This window comes from Neodiprion fabricii, chromosome 4 (assembly GCF_021155785.1).
Source record: "Neodiprion fabricii isolate iyNeoFabr1 chromosome 4, iyNeoFabr1.1, whole genome shotgun sequence".
NCBI lineage: Eukaryota > Metazoa > Arthropoda > Insecta > Hymenoptera > Diprionidae > Neodiprion > Neodiprion fabricii.
This window is the reverse complement of record NC_060242.1, coordinates 23,421,031-23,441,908: the sequence shown is the minus strand read 5'-3', so window position 1 is coordinate 23,441,908 and position 20,878 is coordinate 23,421,031. Positions and strand designations below refer to the sequence as shown.

At 35.7% G+C, this 20,878-nt stretch overlaps 2 protein-coding genes across 2 annotated transcripts; both read right to left on the bottom strand.

Moving 5' to 3' along the window:
- Nucleotides 1–974: 974 nt before the first annotated feature.
- On the bottom strand, nucleotides 975–7,059 carry LOC124180698 (succinate--CoA ligase [ADP-forming] subunit beta, mitochondrial-like). Its single transcript, XM_046566444.1, has 7 exons — nucleotides 7,003–7,059; nucleotides 6,139–6,389; nucleotides 4,756–4,918; nucleotides 4,266–4,533; nucleotides 2,773–3,077; nucleotides 1,437–1,556; nucleotides 975–1,175 (listed from the first exon to the last, which is right to left on the bottom strand). Exons 1-7 carry the CDS (start codon nucleotides 7,057–7,059, stop codon nucleotides 975–977), a joined length of 1,365 nt encoding a protein of 454 aa, XP_046422400.1.
- A 1,423-nt stretch (nucleotides 7,060–8,482) lies between these two features.
- On the bottom strand, nucleotides 8,483–15,663 carry LOC124180004 (putative uncharacterized protein DDB_G0286901). Its single transcript, XM_046564967.1, has 5 exons — nucleotides 15,505–15,663; nucleotides 13,214–13,833; nucleotides 12,104–12,270; nucleotides 11,407–11,590; nucleotides 8,483–10,855 (listed from the first exon to the last, which is right to left on the bottom strand). The coding sequence occupies exons 1-5, from the start codon at nucleotides 15,539–15,541 to the stop codon at nucleotides 10,658–10,660; spliced, it is 1,206 nt and encodes a 401-aa protein (XP_046420923.1). The 5' UTR covers nucleotides 15,542–15,663; the 3' UTR covers nucleotides 8,483–10,657.
- Nucleotides 15,664–20,878: the final 5,215 nt, after the last annotated feature.

The following is a 20,878-nucleotide window of genomic DNA, read 5'->3' as shown; positions in this document are numbered from 1 at the left end:
GGATTTTAAGAATCTCAAAGATAGTGTAAAGACTACTACGGAAGTGCGCAAGATTACAAGGAATCACAAGGTATTACAAACATTAAACGCGATAACGAAGATTATAAGGATTTCAAGGATTACAAAGGAAACATAAAGAATCAAATATACACGGAGATTCCAAATTATTGCAAGGATTCCAAGGATTGCAAAGGTAAGATGATGAATACATAGTGATTACAAAATATTACAAGGGATTATAATGCATTATAAAAATTAGAAGAATTTTATGAGATTGCAAGAGATAAAAAAATCAAACAAGTTTATGGGGCATATGTATACCAAGTTATTTATGATTAAACCCTCGCAATACATTTGTAACCTGTAAACGAATCCTATTCTCATATGATATTCTTTAGTTCTTTAGTATTCAAATTGTGATCTATCAAATCGTACAGAATTTTTTAAGCAGGGCTGTAAGTGGCGCACCGATTGCGATTTCCCCTTCCAGCATCCAGAAGGCGCAATTTATCTGGATCCAGGGTGGGTTAAGTTCTTACGGCAGCTTTTTGTGTTGGGGTAACACTGCACGTAGCATCGGCCGACATTAAATGCAAGGTAGGACTAACATATGCGTATATTTAATTTAATTGGCCTGCAACAGTTTACTTTCTACAACAAATTCACTTTTACTATAAGTTCAGTTATTTCACTCAGGACAAAGCTTTCGGAAAAGTTCGTACTAGAGAAGGTTTTCAGATACTCGTACATAATAATGACTTTAAAGGTGCGTAACTAATTTTATCAAATTATGCGTACTTGCTGAAATAAAGCACCACCAATGAAAAACCTGCCACACTCTTTCACGCATACAGTTAGGCCGACGGTATAGAAAACAATATGCCTGATAAACGAACAGATATCGCGCTTGGGTCGGCGAAGTGTTTTAAATTATCTCTCTTTTGGACAAGAATGTGGAAAGTATTTCTATTATTTTATTGACACTTTTTTCTGCCGGAGCTTTTGTCTTCATCTTGTACTTCCATTTTAAGCTTCACATTAATGGATCTTGCCAATTTTACAATCTTCGACATTGTGACAACGGTATAAGCTGCAGCTGAAAGGTCGTCATTTGAAACTATCTTAGCGTCTTTTTCTGCCGCCATCAGAGCCTTTGCCTCTTTGACATTAGTTCCCTGGAAAGAATTACATTTCAAATATATATTTGATTTGAATGACTAATTTTCTTTGAAATATAATAGTTACAAAGTATCCCACATTGTTTTCAAGTTATTTGAATCTATATCTCCGTTTCTACGCAACGATTTTTGTCGTTGGGTCTCCAACGACCTCGGTATGGTATCAGAGTTATACACAAGTGTGCAGCGTAAGAGTTAAGATACTCCCGAGTCATAGTGTATTAATTTGCGATATCACACTACGCGATATGATCTTACCTGTAATCTTACTACTATGGGAATATCAATTTTGAGGTCGGTTGATGCAGCAATAAGTCCCTGAGCCACAATATCACATTTCATGATTCCTCCGAATATATTCACTAAAATCGCATCTACCTGAACAGTCAATGGTGATTGTATTCTTTAACATTAGAGTCTACATTTTATAGCTATTTTATTACGTAATTGGTAAATGAGATTAAAAATATGAACACACAATCTAATTTTAGGGAGTGGCACGAAAAAGTGAATTATCACTGATTTGGCGAAGTTTGTGTTCATTTTCAAAAATTTAGTAAACTTCCATTGGTTGCAATCGTAGATATATTTCCCTCCATATTGTATTTTTTACATTTGTTATATTAGTTTTATTAACATAGTAGACTTCAACATTACCCACCACTGAAATTGTATCTCTATTTTGTATTTATGCTGAATGGCTGAAGATATTTATTTAATTTTTTTTTTTTTTGCATACCACTTTAGGTACAAAGTGATGTCTCGTATCAAAAATAATTTTTTGTCCATTTTCTATTCAAATTTATGATTCTCAAACGAAACAACTTTTTGCTAAATCCCTCTTTGCGAATGTTCGATATCCAATATGGAATAGGGGCAAAAATCGGTTAGCAATAATACTAAATTTCATCGAGAAACATAGATTTTTATAAAAATATCAAGTCGAAGCTTCCCTTTTCACACTTATAGGCGGCTTAGTTTCAACGGTATAACTTCTACCTCATAAGTTCACATTCAAGTACTAATGGTAATAATGAGTGACCATTGAATAGTTTTTACAAAAATGTGTTATACATGAGATTTATCTATTCGCGCTAATCTTACTCCGCGTCATTTCATCCAGTTAATGGTTGAAAATTAATGAAGAAAGTTCAAATTGTCTAGCACAGTATGGAATGACTTCTATGTTCGTTATCTCTTCTTCTTGTATATCACTAATTATTTTATATGATTTTTTCAAATCAACTAGAGTGTTTGTTTTTTCAATCATTTTCTTGTTCCTTTTCATCTGCATTACACGAGGAATTTAAGATATCAGGTGATAATACCGCGCAGTTATATAGTTCTGGTGCCTTAATTATGAAAGTTATTCCGAGGCTATTTGGCGTTTAAAAATCAGATAGCCTTAATATTTCCGCTGCCTTCAAGTACTCTCGACCATAGAAATAACGGTTCTCTTGCATCAGAGCTAAACTCTGGGGGTCAACGATCGTAAAGTGAAAACAGCCTGAGGCGACTAGACTTCAGGTCCACGTATCGCTTAACAAAAACTTATTGATAACATGAGCAAATTAGGAAACGTTTCGTTACGTACTTTCGGATCAGAAGTAATGATCTTGAAAGCCTCCTTGACCGTTTCTAAGGTTGCACCACCACCAAGATCAAGGAAATTGGCTGGGTCTCCTCCGTTTAACTTAATGATATCCATTGTAGCCATAGCCAATCCAGCCCCATTCACCATGCACCCAATATTGCCATCAAGAGCGATGTAGTTCAAATCGTACTTAGCAGCGGCAACCTCTCTTGGATCTTCTTGGGTCCAATCTCGAAGCGCAAATAATTCCTTTTGTCGGAATTCTGCATTGTCATCAAATCTGCATTTGCAATCTAGCGCAACGTCTGAAAATATTCATTTTAGCAACATCTACGTCGGAAGTTGGATTTCCAAAGCGTGCGTGAAGCGCCCGATTTCCCAACAGTGCGGTCAAGCGACTTTGGCGCATACGCATAATTTTAATGTTATAATTTACATACTAGGGTTTCTGTGGCGCATGCGCACTGTCGAATAACTCAACTTTACCCTTTGTCACATGGAGCGTAAGTCAGCTAACCTGAACTTTACGCACTGTCAATGGCACGACCAGTGCTTCTCGAATTAAAATGCCACGCAGTTTATGTGAACGAGTATGGCTTGCGGCACAAGCTGAATTCCGAACTTGTTGCAAAATATGCTACGCTCTACTTTAGTGCATCTAGAATTTTATAATTCATCGAATTCCAATTAAACTTGGAAAGTTTGGAAGTCACATGCATACAGTAGAAATTTGTTCGAATTTTCAGGATCCATTCATTTAGTATTCATACGTAATGACATTGAATTTGAAGTTATTTGACCGTTTCATTTTTGAGAAATTTTCAGTCAAACATCGGCTGTTCAAATCAAGAATGTAGTAAACACGGTGAAAAACTTAAAGGCGTGTGGCAACAGAAGTTTCGTGCAAAAATGGATAATTTTTATGCCGATAATCAGTTTCTAATCAACTTCATAAAAAAAAAAAACTGTCTAAAACAAGCCTGCATAAGATAATATTTTGAACATTAAAGGCTCACAAGGTATTATGTCACATATAAGTTACACCTGAAGTGATATATCAGGGTGGCCACCCGTCTGGAAAACCGGGAAAACCGGGAAATGTCATGGAATTCCGTGATCGGAATTGAGTGGCCACCCTGTATATGTTGGCACATCAGTTTACGAAGCTGTTACGAACAGAAGCATCTGGATATTGATAACCACGCAAGGAATGAGCTGAATTTTAAAATCAGCGTTGTAAAAAATGTATAAGATTGAAATTACGTAGCGATCTCGAAAGCCACGGAGCTGATATGATCGAATAAGATGACTAGAGGTGAGTTGCTTTGATTTCGTATTGATACGTAAGTTTTGTTAAAACATTTAAAACTTTACACAAAACAGATACTTCTGAAGAACACTGTAATAACCAAGAAGTGGTTACATTCTCGTAAGAAACTTTCACCAGAACATAAAGACATTATGTAACCTAGTTTACTTGATTGTGTATTTACAATTTCCGGTTACCATATCTTCAGCGAATGGATTGATTTCAAGGAGGAGCGCGTCCTTTGCAAGAAACAACTCATACAGATTGCATATAATCTCGGCCATCTCATTCTTAACTGTTTCGAGACCCATTTTTACAGCAATACGCTCTGCTTGTTCTCCGGAAATTCCTTCCTCTATATCAATGGGTTCGTACGTTATAGCATTCGGGTTTGTCGCAGCTACTTCTTCGATGTCGACACCTCCCTGACTCGAAGCAATCACTACTGGGCCCTATGCGTAGAATTGTAAAATTTAAAATATTCTGTATTTAGGAAATTGATGACCCGCATTTTTATTTTTTGTGTCAATCAGAACAAGTATTCACTCGGAAATACTACAATCTGTATCAAAATGGCTTCCATCAAAGTAATCGTAAACTAAAGTACATGTTTTAATGAGATGTTTCGAGCGTATTCACGCTTGTTTAAGAAGAAATCATAATTTTGTACTAACACCAAAGGTTCGCTCGAGTAAAACGGCTAAATAAAATTCTCTGCGAGGATACATTCGTGTCGTTACCATCACGGCATTGCATATTCGTCCATCGGCACCCGTTTGTTTTGTAACAAGTAATTTACCCAGCATTTTATTTGCAAGTTCTTTCGCCTCCTCTGGCCTGAAAAAAATTAAATTTTCATTAAACATCATGCTATATGCATCACTTTGTCGCGATATTCATTTTTCAAAGATTTCAATTTCCAATGAATCTGACATTGCTCGTAGGATTGATTGTTTCTGCCAAGGCACTTTAGCGTCATTACGATAATCGTACAGTCTTTTTGGTTTTTCGCAGAAAATGTCCTTGATTTTTCTTAGGGCTAGGTACACACGCATATTTTTCGCTACTTTCAAGGAGATTATCAGACCTCCGCATCACGGATTTTGCTAAAACTTTTAGAGATGCTATCTTGCCCTAATATATAAAGCTTCTGGTGTATAGTTCCATCCGTTGGGCAGTTCTTCATTCCGATTCAAATCGATTATATTAGCAATTCGATCGTAAAATGTCCTAATAAGAGAAACCCATTATTTATTTTTTTTTCTTGCCTTAAATATTAATTTTCATTGTCCATTCAGGAAGTTTCGATGACGGGTTCTTAGAGATTGGAGTGTAACGGATATATTATTATCTTAACTCCACAGTTAAGCATAAACTGCGAATTTTTCACAACCTGATTTATTCACAATCGCAAAAAGTAAAGCCCAATGATTGAAACTAGATATCAGAAGTTTTATATTTTGGGCCAAGCATTTTTATAGGAAATAAAAAGCTAAACTGCTTTATGAACTAAAAACTATATTATTTTGGAAAATAATTGGAATAGATAAAATTGAATTTCTATGGGTTTGGATAGAAATAATTGATTCATTATACGGCTTTTCACTTCACGGCCAACTTTTCCGGAACGTATCTAAGCCGTAAAGCGAGGTATGGCAGGAAGAATAAACTCGCCTTCATACGCTATCAAAATGTGATAAACGCGCGACAAATTCGCTCGCAGAGGGCGCCACCAGCAACCGAAGTTACAGACCTGAAAATCGGAGCGCGAGAAATCAGTTCGCCACCAACACCCGAAGTGACGAGTTCTCCGGAACAATTCAAAATCTCTGTGAACAAACCGATGGTCTGTACAAATCTCCCATTAATGCTCGTTACTATACGACTCATCCTCACACATTCTAAACACGAGTTGAACTACGGTACTTGTAAACTTTTTGCTGTATGGATGAGTTAGAGTTTAAATTATGGTGCTGCGTATTTTTGCTACGATTACACCTCTATGCAATGAAATTGCATAAAATCGTGTTGGCGTTTTAAACAACTATCAGTCTCACGTTTCACACATCTTGACACCGCCGATGTTGGATCCTTTAAAAAATCCCTTCCCTCGACCTCCGGCAAGGACTTGAGCTTTCAAAACGATATCCTGTGTATTCAGATCGCTGGCATATTTGGAAGCTTCATCGGGTGTTTTGGCTACTCCGAATTTCGGGGTGGGAATACCACCTTCCTTAAGTAATTTGTATGCCACGTGCTCGTGCACGTTCAAACTTCTTACCGGTGGTCGCGTCAGACATGATGGGATCTAAGTTAAATGCAAAACATGATGAATGCACATACTATAAATGTGCGAGTCGTCTGATTTTTCGTCTCGGATCGCATGGGGTAACCGGACAGGTTTGAAACTCCGGATCTCGAGGTTTTGAGTATCCAAAATACCCTGGGAATACGGTTAGTCGATTTATGTAGACAAATTCGTGAGCGTATGTCTCCCGACTTTAATGCGAATGCACCCGAGAACGATTATTAAACATGAAGCCTGGTAAATAAGGTTGAAATTAATGAAATAACATCACACTTGTAAATACTGGTATAAAAAGTATTGTGTCTCCTAGAATAAAGCGAATAGGTATAAATATACGTCAGTCCAGTTTTTTTTTCTGTTCTAATAATAATAATAAAAATAAAAATTTTTCGTTACTGTTTTCCTGGGTTGTATACAAGCTATCAGCATTTAAAAATAGAGGGATAGAATAGAATTAATCATCCGACCGATCAGTACTGGAAACCTGTCGAATTGGCAGCTTGTTTGACATTCGAAAGCTTGCGCTAGCGGAAACATCAATCTTTAAAAATCATGTAACTTCTCTGTTATAGGACGAAAAACTATATTAACATTCCGCTATCTGAAAACATACCTTAAGTCTACCTGGATGCGTGAAGATCCGTGACAAGAAGGGAACTCGTGGCAACATTGTATAATAAGTGTGATTTACGGGCACCTGAGAAGGTAAAAATCTTTCAACTTCAGCTTCACGATAGAACCGTAGCAAACAGTTTTGTTTTTAATTCCCTCTTCAATTTTCGAAACAGTCGGTGCGCATTGTACTGGCTAAATCTAGACAGAATTTCGAAACTACGTTATAATTGTCGAAAAACAAGTCATTGTCAAGTCTCTCCATGGGTTTTATCTATTTTTCATTTCAAGTATTATATCTTAAACACAAAATCATCACTTTCGTACATCCGAATTTTTTTTTTACACATGAAAATATAAACCAATATGACATAAACAAAACTTTTCATGACGGAAATTACCAAGACGGAAGTATACAGATCACGCTCGACGATGCAATGCTTATTAACAATAAGTGCACTTCAAGTGACTTATTTTACGACATCGTTGGTCCTTTCAGTTTGACCGGGGTTATAATCGGATTAATATCTTCCACAGTCATTACAGTACATTTTATGGAACTGCTCGGCCGAAATAATATAAAACATATATATGTCACTTCTCCAGTGATAAAAACGGTTTTTCTAGTTTAGAAATATTTCCATTGCGGATAATTGTGTTATTAACATTAAAAATTATATAAGGTTGAGTGCAGCAACTACAGTCAATTGAGACGTAGCGTTACGGATTTGCGTATCCCACAAGGTATTCAGTAACAACACGGATAAGATTTCAGGAATTTTACAGGACCTTTCAAGGCCTGAAAATTGCACTCTCCATGATTTATTTGTCGTATAATTTTTTCTTATGGGGCGAAGTCAACAAAATTTTGTTCGATTTCAACAAAAATTTGCCAATTATGCATCGCAATTCTGAACAAAAACAATGAAATACATTTTCATTTGACGTAAAAATAAAGAAATAACATGCTTTCTCCGAATTTACTGTTGCCTTTACACCATTGCCCGCATTACGTTGCGATGACCTCTATGACTGTTTTTGTGTATATTGTTGTAAATTATAGAAAAAAAACGTGCATTCTGAAAAAATAAGAAAAATAAAAATTCATTATTCCGCGCGCTCTGAAAAACCACTTGCGGTGACCATTCTATTAGTTTTTGCACAACACGTAGCGAAACAATTTTTTTAATTTTTTTCACTTTTCAATAATCTAATCAGTTTTCATTTATACTTACAAAATTGATCTTTTGTTTGCAGAAAAATTTAATTATTTTTTCATTAAAAATTATCATTATTATTGTTCGTAAAAATCATCAATTTTTGCTATACTTCAAATTATCCATTTTCAAATGCTTCAATATATAATGTGTTCATGATGATAATCCATAGTAATTATTTTTACTATCACTCAATTTTTAATTGTTAAAGTTTCGGCCAAAACATTTTTCTAGCGTTTGTGATGAAATACAAATTTATAGCAAAATAAAATTGGTTGTCTGTAAAGTCGGTTTACGGACGATAGTTTTACGTGATATCGTCATAAAGAAACATTGATGAAAAATTGCAAACTTTTATGAATTGAATTGAATTATGTATTATCACTGAATTATCATTACTTTGTATAATACAAAGCAGTTAATTGAAGAAATATTGGAATTGCTAGCTCTGTCGTCGCGCGAGAAGAGAGATAAATGTGTACAAGCCGACGCTTGGGCCGATCGTGCCTCTCTATCGCTTGTTCCGCGCTCTCGCTTGCACGCTCAGGCTCAGGCGGAAGGTGACACTTTTTCGTGCGTGCAGCCGGTGTACATCGATTTATAAGACGTTATCACTTCAAAAATATAAGAAGTTTTGTACTTAAATAATTGTAGATTCACATTTTGGAGGATTGAAGAGTACTCGTAAATTTTTTTAAAAAGATCTCTTAATGCGATTTAACACGGTGAAAACTGTACGTGCACGTTTTTGTCCCAGTGTGAACGCCAAAGCAGTGAAATTACATTATGACCGTACAGGGTTAGAAAATTCTTAACTAAAAAAAAAAACACCATATTCAGGTTTATTTATTACGTGGGGACTGTATTTTCGTGATCTGTTATGAAGTTTCTTAGAAATTTTACTTTATATATTACACTTCAACTTCTATGAAACGATATTCGTATGATTTCTAATATTATGTGAGTACTAGGGATTATAGTTAAAGAATAATAATTACTGTTATTATACAGATAAAACACTCCTTACAAAGGTATCACACAGGTTAACAGTTAATATACATATAAGAGAAATGTTAAACTAAACGAAGCACTCAATGTGCAAACTACTGAATAAATATTTCACCCTGTTCACTATTCTCAAATATTTGTCTCTGTCCGCAAAACTTCGCAGCTTTAAGTAAAGCGTGTTTCTTTTTCAACTGTACAATATACAGTTAAGCTGCCTATTTACATCTGAAGACATTAAAGAATGACTATGTGAATTGCAGTCACGATGTATGTCGTGATGCATAACTCTGTGTACGAACTAAATATTTTTGACTTAATCAGAATGATTAACAGAGAAAATGTTTATTCTTAAATTTCTCGATATATTTCCGTAAATTCGGTATGGCCTGAAATAACTATGAAAGCAAAATGAACGAAATAACAAAATAAATTATACAAGACTTTTGTACCTCATCTACACATTGCTGTATGTAACTCAAGTAACGGGTATAATATGAATCAAAAACACTACTCGGAACTGCTTTGCTTCATTTATAACAAATTTCATACTTTTATCGTCTATAGAATTTTAATATTTTACAAACTCATTGAATGACATTTTATTAGAGTATTCAGAACATTGTTTCCATAATTTGAAAGTATTCAAAGAAATTTTGAATATTGGTTAATGAAAGTAATTCATTCTTATGGGCACTTCTTATACTTTTCTCTTAAGTATTCTCCAGAGTGACAGTAGAAGTAGCAATATTGAAGTATTGTAATTTAATAAAAGGGTCATCTAGAATATGTAACTTGAATTCAAATTCTTATTGCACGTAATTCGTGGGAAATTTGAAAACCGTCCAATAAATATAAAATTCAATAGTACTATCATCAGAAATTAAAATTACTATGAAAATTGTGCAAAAATTATTTTATCACTTTCAAATTTCTATTACATGAAGCCATCTACAAGTTCCTAACTATTTCTGATCCCAGAGAATCATGCCATAACAGCATACGTATACGTTCTTGTGCACAGTAGAAATACCAATAAATCACCAATCCAATAGAGAAACAATACAAGGTTTGATTTTTTTTACGAATAGAATTAATGTAAAACGTAGAACAAAAAATAATTTTTTTTTATCAATAATAATTTTGAAGTCAACGAAAATAGTACTTTCCAAGTAATTTTTTCTATTTGAGAGGTCAGTCATATATAGTAAAGATTTACAGTTATTGAGATGTAGATATCTTAATGTCGATAGAAACGGTGTGCAGTCATGAACATTCACACCTTCAATTGATTTACGACCTCATGATAGACAAACACATACGTCTAAAATCTCATTAGTTGGGCATAATCTGCCAAATCAATCAGTTACCCCATTTTCATCTAGAATAACAGTCTTAGATTATCGACGGGTCTATGATAATCACTTTTTGCCCTTAGAAACTGAATCTATCGTTAAGTGTCCTTCCGGTTACACCAAGGTTCCCAGACAAACTGTACATAACTTCACTGAAGGTACGATCATCGACATCAGTTCCTGGGTCAGCGATAGGGATGTTGCGATTACGAGAGCGGGAACGTGATCGGGAGCGGGAACGCCTCTGTTGCTGGGCAAAAAGTGGAGCTCGGCCAACCTAAAATTCATTACTTGGCTTGATGTTTTTCATAGCTTTTCTAATAAATTAATACATAGTAAATGCACCGTAATCGGTATTTATCACAAATGTTATTATGTCTTTGTGTAAAAAAAACAAATATCAATGGCGAAAAGTCATATTAGTAGCTGGAACTTTTCTTTTTGCATATGTACCTTAGATGGGTAATTAGAGGATGTCGTGATTTTGAAAATTAGTAATGAGACCAAGAATCAGAGCCAGCGTCTGTAAGAGCTTTATTGCAGATTCGCACTGCTGAATTACTAAAATAAGGCTAACTTCGCTTTAGGAATTTTTTTTTTTTAATCTTATTTTTATGGTTGATGGTATTGAATAGTTTTTAAAATTGGCACATTATTTCATCATCTTACAATATACATAGACTGAGATCATATTTCCCAAGTTCTTGCTTGATACGTAAACGAACTACTTTTAATTAAAAAGTTTTGATATTGTACTTCACTCGCACTTAACTCGCAACATAAACTTTTTACTCTAGTTTAACATTTTAATTAAGAGAAAAAATTTACCATGTTCAAGCTTTGCATGCTTTGCCTGAATGGAGAGCGTCCCCGAGGTAATTGCCGCAGGTTGCTTACATTTCCGCCCTGGTTTCGAGACAGACTCATTGATCGTTGACGAATTTCACGCACGTAGTCATTTCCAAGAGTGCACATGAAATTAACATTCTGACCAGTGTTCATCCGTGGGGTACTGCAATAACAACATCACTTGTTTTCAATAATTATAATAAGAACAGTACAGACCAGGGACACGACTTGAAACAGGTAAGAATTATTTTCGGTTGACAATCCATTTGTAATAATAGTCAGTAATTGAAACCGAGGTATCTTTATATCAAAACTGGCATGTAAAACTTTATGTAAATTAACAAAATGGGCAGAACAGTCTGTGTAAATTCCATCCCGGGGCTACAATGTATCAAACGCATACATTTTTTTTAAAGATCTGTTCATCAATTGTTCTTCCGAATTATCTCATATCGATCAGCATTACAGTTTATTTTGTAATATTTAAAACTTATGAAAAAAAAAACATCTTCCAAATTAGAATCATAGTTGTAAAACATACTTATGAGGTGTGAAAAATGATAGAATAACAGTATATGCGTTAATGCAACTTGACAAGAATCGAAGTGACTGAAAGTATGTTCTTAAAATTTGGAATTTGTCCTGTAAATCGTCAATTTAAATAAACTAATCATACTTCATCCTCATTAGTTTCTGTAGGTACTGAGCCCGTCGTTGGGCACGTACTATCTGGTCAGAACGTAAGCCTCCAGTGTTGTAGCGTCGTTGAGATGTAAGTATTTGTTGGCGTCGCTCCAATGCTCTCTGCTGAAGTGTCGTCAGGGATTTACCAACTTGCGGCAGCTGCAAATAGAAAAGAAATATGAGAATGAACTCTGGAACGTTATTTTAATATACTAAACACATAGACAGAAAAGGGACGAATATAAATGAAATGGCAGAGAAGGTAAAAGAGAAGCATGAAAGAGGGGATTTGATCAGAAAGGAGACGAGCAAGAGTATGAAATGTAATGAAAAGAGAGACTGTGTTTATGTTGAATACAATTGTCTGATTGGGAATTTTCAGGGAAAAAAATCTGCTTTTCATATCTGCATAAAGTAGAGCATTGAAAAATAATTTGGTCATATTTTGTCATTTCTATTAAAAATTACAATCGAGTAACTTTTTTTCAACCTATTGTACCTGCTTTTATTTGTTTCAAAAGAAAGAAAAAATACACCCAAATTATTGTCCCCCAAACTACTGAAATGAAAAGTAAAGAAATTTCCTGGAACTTCCCTAATTTTTCTCAAGTTGGAAATAGCAAAATCAACGCGCGCCTATGTTCCAAAGTTTTAAATTAAACTTCTCCAAGAAATAGAAATTTCTCATGTTGTTGTAATGATGCATTTTTAGAAAAAAGTAGGTATTTCGCAACTTTACAAAATTTATGTTAGTAGCCAGAGTTGGGACATTTTAAACTTTTAAAAAATTGAATAATGCAGTTCAGTTTTACTGTCAAAAATCTTTAAATATGTCATTGAGTTGTCATATTAAATTACAAAGTTCAACCTTATACTATTGTGGGTGTGTTACAATTAAATGATTCAAGCTAATGGTACGATATTTATTAGAAATTTTTGGTTGCATCAATAGCTTTGGCGAAGTTACACATAGCGCTTATTGATAGCACTGAATAAAAATGAACGGAATAATTATGCACAGGGGTGAGGAAAAAAAGATCACAACACCCAAACGTTTTGAATAATTTATATTAAATATAATAAAGTACTGAAAAGTACTCACTCTGAATTCATTTGGATGATTCAATCTCTGATTTTGACGTTGCAGGAGTACTTGTTTAGCTCGTTTCACACGATTCCGATAAGCAGCCTGTGCGGGGCTCTGGTATCCCAATCTGTTATGCACGGAGGTGGGATCTCTCAAATTAGGCAAACTGTTTGTTCTTTTCAATAGATTTTTGTTGTTGTTGTTGTTATTGTTTCCAGTATAAAATCCTCTCTGAGTGAAAGTTAAATTTGTGCGGCTCCTGCTGCGGTTTAGTCCAGGCCTGCCGCCTCGACCTCGACGCGACATCAAGCCACCTCTGGTAGTATTATTTGGCCCGCCGCGTTTTACGTTCAAGTTTAAATTGCTTCTCGATCTGACCAGGCCACCATTTTTGTTGTAACGTCGTTTAACATAGCCACCTTGGACGATATTCTGATTCTGATTGCGATTTAGACGCCATGACTGACTTGCTTTTGCAGGAGTACCGTTTTGATTGGCATTCCTCGCGCCACGGCCTCTGAAACCACCTCGGCCCCGCACGTTACCTGCGCGATTGCGTTTGATATTGCCTTTTTTATTCGGAGGTGCTGTCTTTTTATTCTTTTTATCCTTTTTCTCCATCTTTATGATCTCATCTTAAAAGGAAGAAAATTCGCAAGTTTTAGTGAGCGTACGGCCTCAACTGCGAGTTATACACAAATTTTCATAGATTATAGGGTAACAAAAATACGATATTTCTCTCCTTTTCATGTGACAACGATGATTCTGAATAATTTTCCTTTTCTGGTGTTTTTCTTTCTTATTTTCTCATATTATTAATTTATACATCCCCAGTTCTGAATATACTTTTCCTCATGGATATGGTTAATAATTTCCTTTTTGCATCGGCTTAACAAAATCGAGGAAAATGTTTATTTTCTCAAATTCTATCTTCTGATCGCCCAGTTAGTGAATTTCAAACACATGTTGACACAGTCCTTGAAACCAGATATGTTGAATACAGACGAATCTTGTTTAAACTTTCCAATGGATAAGCTGTTTTAAAAGGTATGACACTGCAATTATTTTTTTACTTTGTTGAAATTTTCAATTTGCTTCAATCATACATTGTATATTATCCAATAGTGCTTATATAAGGGATTAGCAACAGAATTGACCAATACAAAAATAACTAAATACATAAAATATTACAAATTTTTCCCTCCAAGAAAAATAATAGTGTATAAAAAAATAAGAAATGAATTCTTCCACAGATCAAAATTACTTTATAAAATTTGGTTTGCAGCTTGATTTCCTTTGTATTTCAAATTTTAGAAAATTTTGTTTCTAGTCTCTTATGTTTTCATCAACAGTTTAAGTTGGTATACTGACGGTTTTTCATACAGAAAAAATATCAATGATGTGTGACGCACAATATTGCAAAAATGTAATATTGGGAAAAAAAATCCCAGGAATCTTCCTTTCTGCTTGATGGTCCTTTCAAAATATCAGGGTGATCAAAGATGATGTGAGTCTTTGTTGAATAATGTCAATCAAGCATATCTTTACGTTGATATTAAATTCTTGGTCTGTGAAGAACTCGATGCCTAGTCTCGGCTTGCTGAGCAATAGGGTTTCTCTGTATCAAGGCGATAAGATACACAGTCAAACGTTCACATTCTGAACACAGTGAGTTGGGATATTATCCGTGTAGGTGCCACCCGTCTGCATCTTCTTACGTGACGAAAGGAATGAATATTTCCGTGTGATCAATCCTTTTAATTACCACATACAGACATAAGCTGCAGAGGGGGTGCTTATTAGGATATTGTTTGACGCTTTCCCCACCTCCCTCGACCGTAAGGGTAGCAGAGGACAAGGGAAATTATCCATTCAGACCAGACTGTTCCAGAATCATATTATTTGGGAGATATTATCGTACTAAATTGGCAACAGTTTAGTTGCGAGCCTCCTACGCGAAGCAAAGTAGATGTATGTGTGTACGATTCGTACACGCATATGGACTGATGGTTCTTCTTATTCATAGAGAAGAGCAAGCATGAGTCAGAAAAGGGCGTCATCGTATCGTATGACCCAAAAAGAACTTTTTCACAAGTTTGTGTCATTTTTGCCGATTATGTTGTGAACATTCGATTTTTTTACTAATCATCTCGCTGTCGGAAGGCATTGAGTACGTAATGACTGCGCAGGGGTAAAACAAACACGGAAATATTGCGGCGCCATTTTATACAAGCTGGCAAGAAATGCAGCCGTACGCTCACAAGGTATCGTGAAATTTTCTACATTTCTGTAGACTGGCCACTTACCGAGGGACATGTTCACTTTCGCGTCAATCTCGGACATGTTTATTTTTGTACTCGAAAACACGCGGAATAACGATAAGGATAACTATGTTACATTTATCTTTCTGCCGAACTTATCACAAACAAGGCTCCCGATACAAATCTTGAACCACTAACTGTGAATTGGTAGTTGGTGAATGTTGGTGAAGGCAACCAGCCGCGAACAGTAAGTTGAAAACTTTCACACTAGGGAATTAAGTGCCACCCTTGAAAATTCCCTAGGAGTAAAGCAAAAAATTGTCGTTTGGACTCAGCCCATGGAGACTAGAGGACAGGAGTCCAATCTCTGTGTCGGCGAAATCACGAGAAATAAGGGTTCCGCTACAGCAGCGCTGTTGTAACTCTGGACCGATAGCTATATGTATATTAATTATATTAGTCTCCATGATGCCGCATATATTTACCTTTATTACAATTATGATAATTTTTGTCCCCATATCACTATTACTATATTTATAGGATCAGAACGTCCGGAGCGACACTGGTGATGAAACCGTGCACTATTAACAAGAGTTATTAATGGCATAAAGAAGATGATAGAGTAAATAGAAGATAAATGTAGGTACAATAGCGAGAGATACAACAGTGACTATATCTGCCTGGCGGGTCCCCCTACTACTATCTTTCGTCCTTTACAGAACTGATTTAAATCTCTTCTAAACGCCGTTCCGCATCAGTCGTTGGCGAGCAAACGGAATGGAGCAATGTGTTCTCAGTATTAGTTCAACATTCAGACCGCGTTGTTCGATCAGTGTACTTGCACCATACTCATCTGTGAATAATATACGAGGTACAGCGTGGAGCCGGAAGAAGAACCGCGTTACTGAAATAAATACATCCTACAGCCGTTGAAGATGAATTTCGTGTCTCGAGTTTTCATTGTTTTGTATAACTTCAGATTTCCGTGAAGTCTACTTTTTTTTCGATGCGTCTTGTGTCAATATTATTATTTCTTTGGCCGATTTTCGGTAAATGCGCAGTTGCATTGTTAGCAAGTTTATTCAGTCGGTCGAAACAGACAGCAACAGTACAAAAAGTGAGTGTAGAATCAAGTGTTATTGCAGTGCGGATTTTTGGATTACAAGTGATGAGTGAAGATCTAAATGACGTGACAAGTGCGTCGCTTCACCAATAAATCTGAGATGCTACAAGAACTACTACACGCAGTGTCGAGCAGCCCAGAGTCGAGGTAACAATACTTATTTTAATTATTCATTGATAATTCAAGGTGGTGAATTTAGTGCCGAACTTTTATTCTTGCATAACATGCAATGCATAAATATGAAACTAGACAACAGTAATAACTAATTTGAAGACTGAAAAGCCAATTTACTAAATTAATTCAAGTGTTATATTTTCTGTTTTTCACAGATTTAGCCTGAGACTTCCGAGTAACTTTTCCCTTTCTCGGCAACGTTGGTGAGTTTGCATGTGTTAGGTTATGGGTATTTCCCTGGGATTCCTCTGTCACGTGGCGTGGCGGTAACAATTGTTACACAAATCTTCGATTTCTTAGCTGCATGGATAGGCTCATTCACGATCACAACGTGCTTCACTTGCAGTCCAATAATTTTTTTTCGCAATTTAATGTACCGTAGCTTACTCAAAGTTAGAAATTTTGCACGTTGCTAAAAGTGGAATGAGCATCGCGACAGGTAACCATCGCTTACTCGGCACTCGCGAGATCGAATTGTGTTTCGCAAATGATGTAATAATCTACGTTTGAATTTACCGATGATGTCGTTTAAGTGATGGGTTCACCTGAGGATTGAACGTATTCAATTATTCACAATATTGATAAATCGATAAAATTCCAAAGTCTGGCATAACGTAACGTAATGAAATTGCATCTTATATTATTATATATCATTTTCAACCCTTTAAAAGTCAACAAATGTTGATCAACTGCACGCTTAGCTCGCTTAGAAAAATGCTAATTGGCATACAGGATGTTTTTAATCTAATTTACAAAATGTTAATGTACCGATAGTCTGCCAACATTTACTAAAATAATACATACAACACTAAAGTTGACGGGACATAACCGCGATACTGTATTCTGAGTAGGCAGACTATGATATAAAAACATTTTGCTCCCAACAGGTAACCAACGAAAATGTAAGTCAGCGACCACGGCGCGAATGATGAAGAATGATGTGTGTTGGAAAAAATGGCGAATCGTTTAGATCGAATATAGGTAACCGGGTAGGTAGGTGGACGTTTTGGGATCCGTCGCGGGGTTTATGCATGTGTGTGTGAGTCTCTCTTTTCCGTTGGGTGGTTCCGTTGGGGAACGGGTAAGGTTAGGAAGGTCGCGATATACCGTGATGTTACTGACTTTTGTAATCCACAGCGTCAAACGATCACAGAAATCTTGCTCTCAAAAGACTCCGTATTCGAGTCTCTTGACCATTTCTAAGCATTTGAATAAAAACGAGATTGAATTTTATATTTCCTGTAACTCTGCAACCATTTTTCAATTCCAACAACTGAAAAAGAATAGAAACGGAATTATTAGCAGAATTATGGATCCCGTTTCTTCAATTTACCGAATTAAGCATGTTTTATTCCAATGAGAAACTGTGCGTTTTAATTTGTATCTTCGTTTATATTCGATTTTATCTGTTCTTTCCGATCCCGTCTGATCCGCGACAATGTCACCTCTTGTAGCCTATTCATTTCAATTATTCATTTAGAATATGGGATTGCAATTTCCCGATTCTGTTCTTTCCATCCGAATCCGTTCGTTTCAAAAAATACACTTCATCCGAATCCGATTCGTATGCTTTCGTATTCTTTTAAACGAATTGATTCGCATGGAAAGAACAGAATCGGATTAGAATTTGCAATCCCCCTATTCTAAATGAATAATTGAAACGAATAGGTTGTGAGAGGTGGCATTGTCGCGGATAGGACGGGATAGGAAAGAACAGATAAAATCGAATATAAACGATTAAACAGATTAAAACGAACAGTTTCTCATTGGAATAAAACATGCTTAATTCGGCAACCTACAAAAACGGGATCCATAATTCTGCTAATAATTCCGTTTCTATTCATTTTCAGTTGTTGGGCTCGTTATTCAATTCAATTATTAAGTCATTACCGATCATTATTCCATCCAATTGATCTCTGTGATCGTCTGAATGGGCAAAACGCATCTCTGGACCATCTATCGCGTGCCGTGGTACGCTAGATGGGGAGAGATGCTGAGCTCGAAGACTTCGCGTCGAAGAGGACCGCCGACCGTCACGCCACACAATAATGCATGCCCTCCAACCTCCTTCCTCATTTCAAATTGATTTGTAATCTGAGAACAACAATCCGCATAGCAATGTATCTCATTCAAAAAGATACACATGCGGATTGGGCTTCTACAGAATTTTTGGGACAAGTTCCACATAATACAAATTTTTTGACAGTTTAATCTGTCGCGCCTTTTTGCGCGTAGATTAATCACGAGAGTTGGACGCAGCCTTTTGCGCGTAAATGGGAGTCGGACACGTTTTTACGCGTCGATTTTGCAAACGTTATATAAAAGAGTTACATATTTTCGATGTCTTAATCTTTCAACTCTTCGGTCAATTATTTACGAAAAATAAAGTTTTCAAGTTCCACGGCGCCTTTTGCGCGTGGACTTGATACCCTTCAGTCATGAGAGAAAGCGCGTTATTTTACAACCGGAGCTCAACGCGCAGGTATAGAAATCTCGGTAGTGTTCAGTGATAGTGGAAAATCTTGACGTAAGTATTTATAAAATATATATGAAACGTACAGAAACACTCGTTTAACTGATCGTATTATTTTCTGTTTCAGGGCAACAAAACCAATTTTTCAACAAATGCACTGAGAACTATAGAATTTTCAGTCGAAAAAGATATTCACTTCAATAACTCAATGCAGAAAAAGATATCGATTCAACACAAATTTTGAATGATTTTTATTCATCAATATAATTAATAATCGAAGCAACGAATATTAACGTGAATATCATGTTAGACTCGACCCATTTTTGGTCAATATATGGACTTGTGTGATTGTGCTAACCATACCTTCGTTTGTTTCAGGTAATAAAACTTTTGCTTGTTTAAGATAATCACCCCTTTGTCCGATCGTGCTAATCGAACCTTTATCTATTTCACCTGATAAAACCTGTGTCTGTTTCAGCTAACCAAACTTTTTATCTGTTTCTGCTAATTAAATCTTTTGTCTGTTTTAGGAAATCAAACTTTTTGTCTGTTTCAGCTAACCGAAACCTCTGTCTATTTCAGATAATCAAACTTTTTAACCGTTTCGCTAATCAAACCTTTTGTCTGTTTCAGTCAATCAAACTTTTTGTCTGTTTTAGCTAATCAAATCTTCTATCTGTTTCGAGTAAATAATTTGTCTCTTTTTTCGTTAATTATATTTTTTATTTATCTAACTATAAGTTAAGAATATTTTTGAGTGTATCGACATATGTCACTAATTATATATTTCATCTGTTTCAGGTAACTGCATTTTATTGACTGTACAGAAAACTTATTGTTGCTTTTCCTAGGCTTAGGTCTGGTTTAGGTCTAGTTCAGGGTCAGTGATCTTGTTTTCACCGATAGATAGATTTAGCGATGTAGGTCAGAATCATCATGATCACAAAGTGTGGTAAAAGTTATTTAGATGTTGTTTTTCTTAATGGTTTTACAGTCTTTTATTGCGATTGTTTTAGTGATTGAGTTTTTTTTCTCGAGTGGCTCACAGGTCATGTTCGGTTTGTATTTTACTGTAGAATTATACAGCTCTGTCTTATTTTGGTGGTTGTGCTTATTCTACTCCGATTTGCTTTCATTCCTTCAAAGATTTCTGCATCTTCTTCCAATAGGTAAATGCCAACTTCTTACAGCGATTCGTGTTTTCGATCTTGGTTTAGTTTTTGATTGTTTCGCGTATTTACCAGGTTCTCAATTTTGGTGATTATCTCACACCTGATAAGAAAAAAAAACGTGTGCGAACATCCGAAGTCAATCACTGTCAACTTATACGATAAAAAAATCACTCTTCATCCGTGATTAAAACAACCATCTTTCATCCATTATTAAAACAGTCATCTTTCATCGATAATAAATGGTCAGTTCGAAAAATTCCGAACGAACTGCGAATATACGCGAGTACAAATTGATTTGGAAAGACAATTTACAATAATTAACATGTGCAAAAAGTCATCTGCAATTTTTCGAAGAACGTAAGATCGATCTTGCTATTATTCTCCGTGGAGTAGGCCTACTGGGGATACCACGTAAAAAAAAACGCGCCGTGTGCTCTACCGCTTGCTGTGGTGTGGAAACGAACACAAGAGAACTTA

What these genes read in the sequence shown, in the direction of transcription:
- LOC124180698 (XM_046566444.1), bottom strand. Translation starts at nt 7,059, where the DNA reads ATGTTGCCACGAGTTCCCTTCTTGTCACGGATCTTCACGCATCCAGGT. An exon ending in CGCATCCAGGTAGACTTAAG is followed by an intron (nt 6,390 to 7,002) that starts GTATGTTTTCAG and finishes CATTTAACTTAG; the next exon opens with ATCCCATCATGTCTGACGCG. An exon ending in GGTGTCAAGATGTGTGAAAC is followed by an intron (nt 4,919 to 6,138) that starts GTGAGACTGATA and finishes AATTTTTTTCAG; the next exon opens with GCCAGAGGAGGCGAAAGAAC.
- LOC124180004 (XM_046564967.1), bottom strand. Translation starts at nt 15,541, where the DNA reads ATGTCCGAGATTGACGCGAAAGTGAACATGTCCCTCG. An exon ending in GAAAGTGAACATGTCCCTCG is followed by an intron (nt 13,834 to 15,504) that starts GTAAGTGGCCAG and finishes CTTCCTTTTAAG; the next exon opens with ATGAGATCATAAAGATGGAG. An exon ending in GCATGCAAAGCTTGAACATG is followed by an intron (nt 10,856 to 11,406) that starts GTAAATTTTTTC and finishes AATGAATTTTAG; the next exon opens with GTTGGCCGAGCTCCACTTTT.